The sequence below is a fragment of the Theobroma cacao genome, chromosome 8 (assembly GCF_053813885.1).
Source record: "Theobroma cacao isolate CCN51 chromosome 8, ASM5381388v1, whole genome shotgun sequence".
Taxonomy (NCBI): domain Eukaryota; kingdom Viridiplantae; phylum Streptophyta; class Magnoliopsida; order Malvales; family Malvaceae; genus Theobroma; species Theobroma cacao.
In genome coordinates, this window is record NC_142646.1 from 11,507,057 (window position 1) to 11,521,374 (window position 14,318).

The 14,318-nt window shown below is 34.9% G+C and overlaps 1 protein-coding gene across 1 annotated transcript; it reads right to left on the reverse strand.

Annotated features, from left to right (window-relative positions):
• Nucleotides 1-645: 645 nt before the first annotated feature.
• LOC18592678 (protein NRT1/ PTR FAMILY 5.10-like) lies at nucleotides 646-3,138 on the reverse strand. The gene is made up of 3 exons (XM_007019519.3): nucleotides 2,934-3,138; nucleotides 2,516-2,742; nucleotides 646-2,409 (listed from the first exon to the last, which is right to left on the reverse strand). Exons 1-3 carry the CDS (start codon nucleotides 3,019-3,021, stop codon nucleotides 877-879), a joined length of 1,848 nt encoding a protein of 615 aa, XP_007019581.1. The 5' UTR covers nucleotides 3,022-3,138; the 3' UTR covers nucleotides 646-876.
• Nucleotides 3,139-14,318: the final 11,180 nt, after the last annotated feature.

A 14,318-nucleotide genomic window follows, 5' to 3' on the forward strand; every position in this document is an offset into this window, starting at 1 on the left:
TTAAACTAGAAAAACACCTAAAATGCTACGATCCGAATCTAAAATCTCAAAAATCTAACTACGTAAGCCCTCAAAATATGTCAAAATAATTCAATATAATAGAGTTATCACCGCTTCAGGGGATGGAAGGAGGCTCAAAGTCTGTTGTTGGCTTTAGGCTTGTTGGACGGTATACAAAATTAAAATCTAAATGATTGAAGAATTAAAAAAAAATTACCTTCTCAATTGGTTAAAGCCTCTTGCTGATAACGCGTTGTAACATATAACTTTGAAAAAGAATATTAGAGAGAAGTAGTAAGAATGTAAGAGGATTTTCTATTTCATTTCTTGTTTTTATTATATCAACCATAACAATGTCTTTATTTATAGGCACATATAGATAGATGGGAGATGAATTTACATAAATAGAGGAGATGAACTTAGGAATGTACATACACTGAATGAAATCAAGAGATAAGAATGTACCAACATAAATATGTACATTGGATAAGAAAGATACATTGGATATTAATGGATATTCAGTATATTCATAACAGTTTGCAATTTTTTACGTGCTTTTTGTTGAATCTTAGAGGTATATTTTTATTAATCCCAACAACAATATAATGAGTGTATAATTACGTTACAAACAGTAGAATTCTAATCTAATCGTATGAAGGCACATAAAATTTTCCAAATATTGTTATTCAAAATACATATAAGCAACAGGAATTGTATGCAAGCTATATGTGAGTGAAAAGTGGAATGCAAAGTTAATTTTGGCTATTAAATACATAAATAAAGAATAAATAGCGGACAACTTCATCAATAAGGACAATAAATAAATGAATGGGCATTCTAAGGGGAAAAAAAAGAAAGAAAGGAAAGGAAATAAATTTAAACATGAATGGAAGAACGAATGCTTAGTTTTGTTGGAACAGAAGTAGGACAGCTCTGCGAACGCTGATAGGCTACTTTTGCATCACGATGAAAGAATAGGCTGTTCGATGATTTCTTTAAGACTATCAATCTTCTAGGACTAAGCAGCTGGGATTTAGCCCTCACGTGGAAGGAAGATGTTTCAGGTTCTAACCCTTCAGACTTGAATTTCGTAACCAAGCGTCGAGTAGGAGATTCAGGTATTTGGTCTGTAGGCAATTTCGTTTCCCAAGAAGCAGAGTGGGATTCAATCAAGTAGTGTTGAGGAGAATATTCTGCCACAAAGACCAAGGGGGCTGAAGGTTCTATGGAGGCAGATTTAGTCTCCATGAAGCTTGCTGGACCACCCTCTTCCATATGAACACAAGAACTTTCCTCCTGCGGTGGCACTATCTTCCATTCATAAGTATTCAACAGAAAGATGTACACGATTAAGGTCCATAAGTTTAACATTGCTAACATCCGCATGTACTCATCAAGACGACTTGTGTTTATGGTATCACCAATCCAATGTCTGAAAACCAGGATAAAAATTACACTGAGGAATCTTCCTACTCCCCGTACACTTAAATTGAATGGACCTTCAAGTTGCTTCATGGATACTTCGACATGATCATAAAAGAAATGCTTTAGTCCTTCTCCGACGAGTCCTTTGGTAAGTCCTAAGAAGACAAATTGAGGAACCAGCCATAAGATGCTCATGGAAGTACTCTTATTTTGGTTGTCAGAGATTTCTGATTGATTGATTAGATTCAATCTGGAAACTTCAACATGCCAAGCAGCTATGCAACTCAGAAAGGAAATAAACATTCCCAGGCCAATTCTTACTAGCCTAGCACGCCGCTGTTTGTCCTCGTTCCCTAACTTTTGGATTAGAAAATCCGACAGTTGTGAGATTACAAAGCTGATAATTGACTGAAGTAAATCGAATGAATTTATGGGAATCCTATCAAATGAATTTATGGGAATCCTAAAATCATTTCCGATGCGATCATTCAAGTTGCTGCTTTGTTCTATGAAGAAAGTGCTTCCTGTTGCCTCCACCAGACTATAGACAAGGAACGTTGTCCAAACAGGCAGTAATTTTAAGAGTTGCGTCACTTGCTTCACTCGTGATGTAAGCGTGCTGTTTTTCTTGGGACTCGCAAGGTCGTAACAGCTCTTCCCATACAAGAAGAAGACATAAACTAATACCATAACTATTGCTGAAATCATGAAAGTTTCTTTCCAAGGAAGACTTGATAGAAGAGTTGTAGATACAACGGCCCCTGTAAACGCTGCGATATACAACCAAAAATCACCACGAGCCTCAACTTTTTTCTCATTGATATCCATCTTCATTTTCTGAGAAAACTGATTGTAAAGAAATGGTTTGAAAGCAGCCAATTTTCCTGCTATGCCCAGTATTAATAGTCCTAGTGCCAGGTAAAACAATCGAGAGCTCATGCTGACAGTGAGAAGCCATGTGGACAGCCATAATACCACTAGTCCCTGCAACAAGGAATGGCATTAATTAGTTGCACAAATTTTGTTTCAGCTAAACAGAATATGTTGGTACTGGACTTAAGTGATGACGAAACCAGAAGAAGAAACTTACCATGATCAGGGCTGAAGTGGTGCAAATAATCACTTTGTAGTGGCCTACATGCTGATTATATGCAATATAGTCCAAGAAAATCGCTACAAACATTGTTCCGCCTTCATAAGCATTCACAATGGCTGCAGCTTTTCGAAGAGAATATGGCCTCTCCCATCTGTCTTTGAGGTATGATATCAAGAAATTTGTAAATGCATTGTCCAAAAGCCCATGTCCAAAAGCCAAACCTGTCATATTCATTAAAGGCATAAAGATAAGGTCAGTTCAATTATTGGTAGCTTTTTTCTCTTATTAACAATGCATTTGGCATGAGAGAGAGAGAGAGAGAGAGAGAGAGAGATTGGATTATTAAATAACGGATGAAAATAGCTCTCTTTCCTTCCAAATAAATGCTTACATGTCTAGCTGACTACTATACCTGAGATGAGTATGGCAGCCTTTGAGACGCAAATGTAATAGGAGGCCCAGTTCCACAGGGTAGAGAAGCAGCCAGTAAGCACTGACATTTAGAAAATTATGAGCAGGTAGAAGTAGAAGACGATCACCAGAATGATACGCCGAGATGCACTTTGGCTTAGCTTGTCAAATATTGCCACCGAGAAAGAAAAATTATATATAAACTTCATTTAATTGTTTTGCAAGACAAGGAATCACGAGGGGGGCATGCAGTGAGGTTGAAAGGAAATTTCTTGTAAAACAGTCCAAAAAGGAAAACAACCAAAACTTGTTAGTCAATATGAAGTCTTCCTACGTGTGGGGTTGCAACTGGAGATATATATTCGATAAATATAAATAGATAAGAGGAAGGAAAAGTAATTGATGGTGGGATTGAGTTGTAAAGGGGGATAGAAAAATCACAAAGAAGTGAAAGAAAGTAGAAGTAAAAAGGACGAGGTGTTCAGTGTGTGTTGCTCTGGAAAGTCATTGGATGGGATTGTGCCAGTCGGCCGACTAAAGTCTTTTGGACCAAGTTAACAGTAAAGTATTGCAAACTACAAATCAATTAAGGAGCAACACCTTGGAAACCGTTTAAACCCTTCCTGGAAATTGGAAAATAACTCCTCTAATAAAACTATATATGTAGCCTTGCGGAGCAATTTTCAGCACGCCAACCCTTACAGTTGGCAATACAATGGACTTTTCACTTTATTTTCCAATGAAGACAGCTAGCACTCTAAATTTTTTTTTTCAACTTTTGATACGATGAATAGAGTATAAAGGATATGAATAAGGAATAGTAGAAGAATAGAGTTGATGTTTCCTGATAATTCATAACCCCTTACAAACACTTGGAAACAGCTGGGAAGGACCTTGAATCAAGAGATTGCTCACATAGTCGGCTGGCCTACATACGATGCCCGCTTCGTTTGGGTGGGATACGGAACCGGCTTAAGGGCTCTTGCTGCTTCATTTGTGGTGGTGGTCCGAGTGGTGGCTGGTTGTGGTAGACACGGGTCAACGTGGCGGGGTTTTCTTGGGGTTGGGGTTTTCACCTCTTACTTACTAGCTGCAATTGAGATTTTGAATGTTAAATTCCAATCAAACTACCATACATATCAATATTGATTGCCACAAAAGTTTGGTGACTTCATTGGTAGATTTGTATCAATCCATTTAAAACTTCTAATGTAGCGATTAAGTTTTTCTAAAAAAAAGAAAAAATTAATTCTCTTTTTAAAGCTAAACAATTAAATAAGGACGTTTATTTTTAAAATTTTCAAAAATTTTAAGTTTGTTCATAACTTGAAATAGTAAGCTGTAGTTAATTGATGGTGTGTGTGTGTGTGTATGTATATTATTCATCAAATTTAATCCCTAGCAAAATTACTAACTAGTTAACATCTTTTATTATCTTTCAACCGTAGTTATATAAGATAACCTTTTTTTTTTCATCCTGATAAATTGTATGGAGATTATTTAAGGTTCTCTTATTTATATTTTTACTGTATATCTGTCCTTTACAATTTGTCTTTTGTTAGTTGATATCTTTACTATTTATTTTTTATTATTTACCATTTGTTTTATCTTTATTTTTTAATTTTTTATTCATTTTTTACAAAAAAAAAAAAAATCAAGCACCCTAAGAAAAATCAATTACATAAACTAGAGAGGATTGATGCTCCCAAACTCTGGCAACCCACATTACACTCAACCGAGCTAGAGCATGCAATCATGAGGCATGACACGTTTTTCGTACGTATTACACGTAAATATATTAAGTATGATCTGAACAATATTATTTAGGTTTACTTAAGAAACTTTGATTAATTTAGATAATTGGATAATATTAATTAATGTATATGAAGATTATAATATATGCATACTATTAGAGATATAAATTGTCTCTTCTATAGTTCATGTATAATTTATTTGGTATCCTTTATTTTCTGAACTGCTTCACGTGCATGTATAGCTAAGGCTGCCTAAGTTTCAGCGTTATGCATACTTGTATTGAATAAAAGTTAAGCGTTGATAGCCTCAGCAATTGAAATATGGTATGAGAGCATACTGATCCTCCTCACAAACTCTGTTTCAAGATTTAGTTCCAAACGGCAAATTTCAAACTAAAAGAATCTGCTGCAACCTCCAATAATTAATGAACCGGATCCTTCATCACCATACTATATACACCATTCCGACAGTCCAGGCGCCATGTTAGTCTCACATCAATCCCTTGACAAGAGACAACTGCACAAATCAATATGGAGAGCAAAAATCTGGCATCCAGTGGGTTAAAGAGGGGATAAAAATACTCATTTTTTCTGAAGTAAAGCTGAAGCACGTTCTAATTTTTGAACACCGGCAAGCTTGAGAAGGGTTTGAATTCTTCCTTCATAGCTCTCATTCTAAAGGTTAAAAATCCTTTATCTTTAAGAGATTTTAGACCTATTTGTTGGTAAATTCTCTTTATAAGATTCTTTTCAAATTATTGGCTAACAGGCGAAAACAAGTTTTCCCTAGAGTTATTAGTGACAACCAATCTACTTTCATCAGTGGTCGGTAGATTACGAACAACTTCTGCTAGCTGATGAAATTATCCATAGTGTGAAGAAAGGAATTCATTGTAGTGGTGACATTGTCCTTAAATTAGACTTTGAAAAATCCTTTGACTGTGTGGATAAAGATTATCTTCAATAGGTTATGAAAGCTATGGGTTTCGATTCTAGATGGATATGGTGGATCAAGGAATGTATTTCTATTGTCTGGATTACGATTCTTGTTAATGGTTCTGCCACCAACAAGTTTGCAATGAGGCATGGTATAAGACAGGGCGACCCTCTTTCGCCTTTTCTTTTTTTGTTGGCAACTGAAGTTTTACATCTTCTTCCTTCCAGAACAGAATCTCTTTAGCTTTTTCGAGGTATTTCTCACTCATATTCTGGATTATCTATCTCCCATCTACAATTTGCAGATGATACCATTATTTTCATGGAGCCTATTCCTCATCATGTCATGGTGGTAAAACAAATTCTTAGCTTCTTTAAGCTCACATCAGGTCTTAGAATAAATTACAATAAATAGTGCATTTACCCTATTGGCATATCTAATTCATCAACTCTGGAGATTGCCTCCATCCTCTAATGTTCTGTGGGTTTGTTGCCATTTATGTATCTAGGACTTCCCCTTGGTGCTAATCCAAGATTTGCTCATACGTGGGATCCTATTTTTAATAAATTTAGGCAAAGACTTGCTTTATGGCAGTGTAAGTGCCTATCCTTTGGTGGTCATCTTACACTCATCAACTCCGTTCTCAACTATTTGCCTTTGAACTATCTTTCCATTTCAAGCTCCCAAGGCGTTATTCACATGCTTGAGAAACTTTGAAGAGCTTTTTTGTGGGTGGTGGAGATAATTTCGTAAATTGAATAAGGTTAAATGGAATACAGTACGTAAGCCCAAGAGGTTTAAGGGCTTTGGTGTTTCCAGCCTTGGCAATAAAAAATTGGCTCTCTTAGGCAAGTGGTGGTGGCACTATGGTACTGACGATGAGGCTCCGTGGGGTCGCTTAATTCTTGAAAAATATGGAGTTGATAAAGTTCAATGGATCCCGAATACCTCTCAACGAAATAGAATATCCACAGTTTGGAAATGCATTTCTCATCTCCCGTCCAATAACAAAGTTTGTAATTTAATTGGCTTTCAAACATATCGCTGGATTGTGGGAAATTGTGAATCCTTTTTTTTTCTGGTATGAGAAAAGGCTCTTTGATGATGCATTATGTTCTAGATTTCCTTGTCTCTTCTCTATTGCAGTGGACAAGGAATCCAGAGTTGTTGATATGTGGAAAAAAGGCACTTGGTTCATCCCTTTTAGACGGTTGTTATATTCTTGGGAAAGGGAATCTTACAATGAAATTTTCTACAAACTCACCAATGTCTATCTCACTGTTAGTAAAAGTGATAAGCTGATTTGCGTGCATGACCCTCACGGTCAGTTTGCTGTAAAAAAATTCTACTCTTTATTGGACTCCAATCCTCTCGATTAGAAAGTTTGGTTTCATTCTTTATGGAAGATCTTAATTCCGCCAAAAGTTAAATGGTTTCTCTAGCTTGCAATCCATTAATAGTATAAGCTCAAAGCAACATATACCAAGAGGGGGTGAATTCGCATTTAAGAAAAATCCTTTTAAAACAAGTGTAAAAATCAAATCTTTTGGCAACCAATTTTTTTTTTTTTGTGTCAAAACAAAATAAAGATTTTTCAAGGCAAATGCAAGCTATAAATCACAATGCAGAAAATTAAAATCACGACACAAAAATTTTATAGTGGTCCAACTTTCTCTAGTGCCTAGATCCACTACATTGGAAACCAAGGAATTTCAAATCAACTCAAAGAAATGTGCTTTTTAGGGAATCAAGCATTAAATCCTCACAACGCTTTTTCACAAGAACAAGTGGAACCCTCAACAACGCTTTTTCACGGGAGCAAGCGAAACCCTTACAATAATGGTTTTTAATAAGCTTAACCACAAACCTACAAATAGCTTTTGAAGGTTAAGTTAGAACATTTACTAAATGAGTACAAAGTATAGCAAGAAAGCTTCTACAAAGGCTAGATGTTAAAGGTTTAAGCTTTGTGTACTAAGAGAAGAAATACTATCAAGAATTTCAACTCAAAGATTTTTTTCAAGTGAGTGAATGAGCTTTTATTGCTTTTTGAATGTTTGATGGAAGACTAAGATGAGGAGTAGAAAGAAAAGATAGGCTTAAATGTCTCTCAAGGGTTTTCAAATGTAGTACTAGTCTTCTTTCTTTTTTTCAAAATGACTTAAAAGCCACCATTTATAGTCACAAGAATGTTTGGAGCCATTAGACACAAGTTTGAATTAAATTTGGCCACTATTAAAGCTTGATGGTCAACTACAACACTCCTAGGATTGACAATGTTCTTAAAAAATCACAAACTAGGGCTTTTATACTCGACTCTTAAAGTCTGATACTCGATCCTTTTTCAGAAGCCCGTGATTTTGAAGTTCGCTCAAGTGTAGTCGACTATGGTGCCTTCAAGGTCAACTTGGGCTCTTTAAATCTTCTAATTTCTTGATTGTTCTACCTCAAGGTCAACTACAGCCTTCTCAAGGTCGACTATGGTTGTCCAAAAGTTGAATTGCGCTTTGCAATCTGCCTCAAGGTCAACTATACCTCTTATAAAGTCAACTATGTCTTCTTTGTTTCACAATTCTTCATTCGTTCTTCAACCATTCTGCCATTGGATCGACTAAAGCTTCTCTAGGGTCAACTCTTACCTTGTTTCTTCAAGATTTCTTGACTTTTTGGCACCTCTCTACAGCTATTTCTTCCTTGCCTCTTTCTTTTAATCAAATATTAATTAAAGGCATGTTCGCTCTATATTTACTTAGCTAAAGATTCATTGTTTGAAAACTTTTGTGATGTTTTCTAATCATGCATGGCTTTTCAAACAAATGTGTGATTTTAAAGGATGAAAAACATGATTGAGACAATCTCAAATCCTTAACATTAAAACCAAGATATCATATAATTTTTGTTAAATCAAAACATAATGTAACGTAAGGCTAACAATCTCCCTCTTTTTAATATGACAAAACATGAACATGTTGCATTTGAAATTTCTTGAAAGCTCCTTTTAACTTTATTAGTCTTTATGTCATGACCCAAATTCGGGCCATGACCGGCGCAAGGGTCCAATGGACGTAATCCACTAAACCCAAGCAAGCCTATTATTTATCTTACTTATAATTCCATCTAATATCACTAAGTCATATTTCATAACTTTGAATCAAATAGTGATATACATTGCCAACTCGTACTGGCATTACTCCTTAAAAATTTACATACAATGTCTACAACATGTATTCTAATAATTTACATTAAGCTCGTCTATACAAAACAAAATAACACTCGACTTCCAGCGGAGTGACTCGGATGAATATACAACTATCGAATGCCGATACACCTACCAAAAGATGGACATAGTTTTACAAAGACACCTCTTCCTAGTAACTGGCTGCCTCATGATTTGAAAACATGAATTTGAAAATAGTGAGTATAAACCCAGTGAGTAAGCAAGGAAGGGAACAAGCAACAACAACAAGGGAGAATTTAAAATCATGATGCACTTGTTTCAAAACAATGCAATTTAGTTTCATTCATATTAAAAACCCCTCATTTTAAACTTAACTCATTTAGTCCTAAATGTTAGAAGTCCATGCTCAGATATGGTAGCAAGAAGTGAAAAATAGGGCAGCAATTGGACAAGATAGGAGACAAAACAGAAAGTTTTTCACTGCAGTAAGAATAAATTTCGCTGCAGCGAGTTTTCGACCAGTCTACCCCTTCAAACTAGAGAGTTTCCCGCTGCAACAAGATTCGTTTTCGCTGCAACGAGATACTACAGTGACTATCTCACGGTAGCTAGATTCATTTTCGCTGCAACGAGAACTGGTTCTGGTGAAAGGTCCTCAAACCCGAGAGTTTCTAACTGCAGCGAGCATGAATTTCGCTGCAACGAAAACAGAGCAACAAGAGAAACATTTTTCCTCACTCAACAAAAAGCCATCTTGCTAAACTAACAAAATCAACATAAAACTCAGGAAAATTCTCAAAGTACAATGTGTCAAATTTCACATATATGTCAACCATATATCACATTCATGAGCTTTCATTTCATAAATCTAGATATGCATAATTACATAGACAAACATCAATATCATCATAATCACTCCCGGCTCATGTACATCCCCCCACATCGTGCACATAGTCGGCACCATCATGTGCATCCCTCCACATCGTGCACAATCAGTGCTATCGTGTACATCCCCCCACATCGTGCACACTGGCACTATCATCATCTATCTCTCACGCCACCATCATCACCGGCATGTGCATTCCCCACATCATGTACACACACGGTTACAGTCATTATACACAATATCATTCATCATGCACAACACACATATATATATATCATCATAATACAATAGTGCATGAATTCATAGCAATTACATATTACAACATAAAACCATTTTTCAAAAGCTTGTTCCCAAGGCACTTATTTTCATGAAAATCTTGATAATTCATTCAAATGGGTGGCAATTTCATTATATTTCCCAAAACAAGTTTTGAAGGTAGTCCACTCACAAGTGTCGACAATCCGGATTCCGGGTGCACTCGGACTAATAGTCCTCAAGCGCAATTCCTTTGCCTTTTCCGGACGACTCACTACCTTGACGAATAACAAAGTCGAGGAATTTACTATATTGTCCCTAAATTGATATAAACTAATTTAAATTACTAATGCTTGATATGTAAATGCAAAAATACGTCCGATTACCACTTAATCGTGGTATCGATTAAATTAGACTGATCACCCGATTAATTGGCGATTGTGTCCAAATCACCTCCAAATTAATCCATTTCTCCTCTAATATCTTAATTTACCACATACTATTTAAATAAATCCAAATTCAGCATTAGAACCCTTATAGTTTCTTATAGAAAAATTCGGTCATTTGGTGCACTAGCACCGAATTGTTTTTCTACATAACCGTTTCACCTTAATTCATCATTTTCCAAGCCATTTTCCTTGAAATAAAAACAATCCCCCATTGATATTCAGCCCTCATGGTTCGACCAATAAGGAACCCTAGAGAAATTGAATATTTCTTTTGTGTTTTTGTTCATAACCATGCTTAACTATCCCTAAACACTGACATAGTCTAAAATCAAATTATTCCACCAACAATTCCTCTTCCATACCCATTTTTCAGAATTGAATTCATCATGATAACTCAATATTCAACCATGAAAATCAAGAACAAAAGCATGGGTAAGCTAGGTATCAAGGAGAATTAAAGAAATTCTAACTTACCTAGCTTGTTTCCTTGATTTCTTCACTTTTTCTTTGAATTTTCACCTAGGTTTTCTTGTTTTTCCCTTTGTTCTTCCTTTGTTCTTGTTGCTGGTTGCCTAGGCCGAATATGGTGAGAGAATTGGGGATTTAATGGGCTGATTTCTATAGAAAATAATAAAATAATCAAGCATGCCACGTGTCACATGCTTATTGGCCCAATTTTTTAACTTTTTGACTTTTTCTTCTTAATTTTCCACCACAAATATTCTGGTATTTATCCAATCCTACCACAATTAAAATCTCTTGGTCTTGACAAGTGCTGGGGCAAAAAATTTATCAATTTGCCTCGGGAAAAAAAATTACGATTTTGCCCCTATACTCCGAAATGTACCGGAATCACATTATTTCTACTTTTCAACCTCAAATAACACTAATATTGATCAATATTAACCAAATGGGGCAAAAATTGTTTTATAAAAATTTTCGTTTAGTCATCTAGTGGTAAAATTACTATTTTACCCTTGTGCTCCAAAAATATCGAGAATTACAATTTTTCACTGCTAAACATCATTTTATACTCCAATAATCATAATTATATTTCATATAATTATTCTTGGTCAAATGTGATCAAATCTTGACTAAAAATCTTCATTTTATCATCAAATGGTAAAATGACCGTTTTGTCCCTAATCGGTCAATTTTCCTAATGGACTCCAAACTAGACCTTGAACTCCGAATCACTATTCTAAGTCATTCTATGAGTTTTAGAATTTTCAAATTTCTCTTAGAATTTCTATTTGAACTAGTTCAAGGCTCGATTTAACTTAGTTGTACCACTCGGTACAATACCGTCTTTTAATCGAGCTTGACAGAGTCTCACACTTTAAGCCCTTGTTTTGAAAACATTTAAGTTTAAGTAAGAAGGGTATAAGAAATGAATAGAAACTTTAAAAATTCTCCCCCTCAACTTATGCATGAAGTTCTAACATGTTTTCAAAAAATTCAGCTTTATTTAATAGTAGAGCATTTCAATGTGCTCATAAACGTTCCCTCCTCCCCACCTCCCCCTTTTTTTTTGTTATATAAAAAAGGAATAGAAATGTGAGCTTTAAGCACTTAAACGCAAGAAATAATGATTAGTGAAAATCATCAAGAATATATGAGCATTAAGATTAATAATAATTTCTAACAATTAATCCAAAGTCATGAAACATATTTCTACACAAATATTCAATTTAGAGATCAAGAAATATATCCATTCAATGTAGTTATAAAGCAATAAATCAAGATGCATTTCCAACCAATATATATTGAAGCAAAGTATAAGGAAATATATCCATTTAGCATAACTTAAAAAAATTATCACATATTTATACCAAGAATGCCACACAAACACACACACACACAAACACACACACACACACACACACACACACACACACATATATATATATATATATATAAGCAAAATCATGTGAGAATTACATCCTTTAAGTTCATGAAAGTCTAAAATATAAACATATGTAGTCAAGCATCCAAGTTACATAAATATAAACATGAGGATGGGATGCATGAGTGAGTGAAGTGCAAGACATCCAAGACTAATGCTCTCCTTTGGCAAGGAGTTTTGCTAGGTAGGCTTCTATGGACTCTTGATGTTGGAGTATGCACTGAATGTTTTGATCGACACCCTCAAATTGTGTAGCCGTTGTGGGTCCCAAAGAGCGTGTTAGAGGGGAGGTGAATTCCACTTTTGGAATGACATGAAAATTGTTTTCAAGTAAAGAGCTGAATAAAGGAATTTGAAAATAGAAGTTTAAAACTTGCAGGAGGAATGATTTAAATGCTAAGAATAAGAAAAAAATAAAAGAAAGTACACAAAACACAATGATTTATAGTAGTTCGATCCCCTTAGCCTATATCCATTAACTTGATCTCCCAATCAAGAATTTTCAAACCAATTCACTAAATCAGTGGAATTCTTAAGCTTCCACCAAGCTTTTACAATGGCTTTTCATAGGCTCAACCACAACCTTTAACAATGGTTTTTCCCGAGATTAACCAAAACCCAAAATTAACTTTCTAAGGCTAAGTTAGAACCTATAACAATGACCAAGCTAACCTAAGTTTGATCTACCCCTTAGAGTGCCTCGCACACTCTAAGTAAACGAGAAATGAAGAAAAATTAAGAAAAGATAAAGTACAAATGATCACTTAACTGATCTAAGTTGTACAAACTTAAGCTCAAACACTTTTTCAAAGGATGGGAATCAAATACAAGTGTAAAGAGAAGGTTTTTGGTCTTCTAAGCTCTAAATCACTTTGGATAACTTCTCTATCTGATTTTTGACTGTTTGAGAGGCTTTAAATATTTAAAAAGTCACTTCTAGCAGTTGGAGACTGAAACTAGCTATTTTTGGCTGTTATTTTGCCCTTTTCTGCTTAAATTCAAATTTTCTGACAATGAGGTTTTAGCTTGTTAACCATACTTCTTAGTCAATTAAGTTTTCTCGGTCTCGTGGTCTACTTTACTCTGTTAATCAATTAACGGTAGCTTTAACTGATTCACAACTTTCTATTTTAAGCACCTTCAAGTACTGTTTTTCACCAACCTCCATTCAACATACTAATACTCCCTTTAACTGATTAAAGCTTGTCTCCATTTATCCTTAATTGATTAAAATGGGCTCCAAAAAATTAAAAATTCTTAAACTTTAAATCTTTTGGTTTAGTGCCTTTGATGGTCATCAATATTTTGAATTTGAATTTTGGCACTTCTTAACACTTTATTTTTAACCTTTAACTAGTTAACTCTTTTCCTTTAACCGATTAAAAGGCTTCTGTTTTGACGCCGAGGTGTTGTAAAAGACACTTGGGCGTTGTGAAAGACACCAATCATGGTAAGGTTAAAAACTCCACTAAAGTGAACCACCAATCTTGGCAAGGTTAGAAAACCCCACTAAGGTGAAAAACAGCCAAAATCTCATTTTGGTTGGCTATGACAAAGATATTAAAACCTATTACTCCTTAAAAAGAGCCTAGACAAATAAACACTCCTACTTAAGAACTCTCAACTTGAATATCGCATAACTAAGCCCAAGGGTCATATTTATAGTATTATAGGCCCACATCCTAACAAAACTCTACTTCATGTTATCTAATACAATTAGAATAGTTAACAAGAGACTTAAATAAAATAGATATTCTATTCCTAAATACAATATGACTAGCCTAATTAAATAATAACTCTTAAAAGTATTAAAATCTTAATAAAAATAAGAAAAGAATTTCAATCTAAATAAAATAAAAAAAATAAATCCTAGATCAACTAAAATTAGAAAAACTAAATAAAATACTAGATGCTCTTGCGTCATTCTCCTCGGGTCAGGAAAAGACTCAACTCCAATGAGTAGGCCTTAACATAATTCTCGTAAATTTTTGGATCCACATACTACCATGGTCCACATCAAC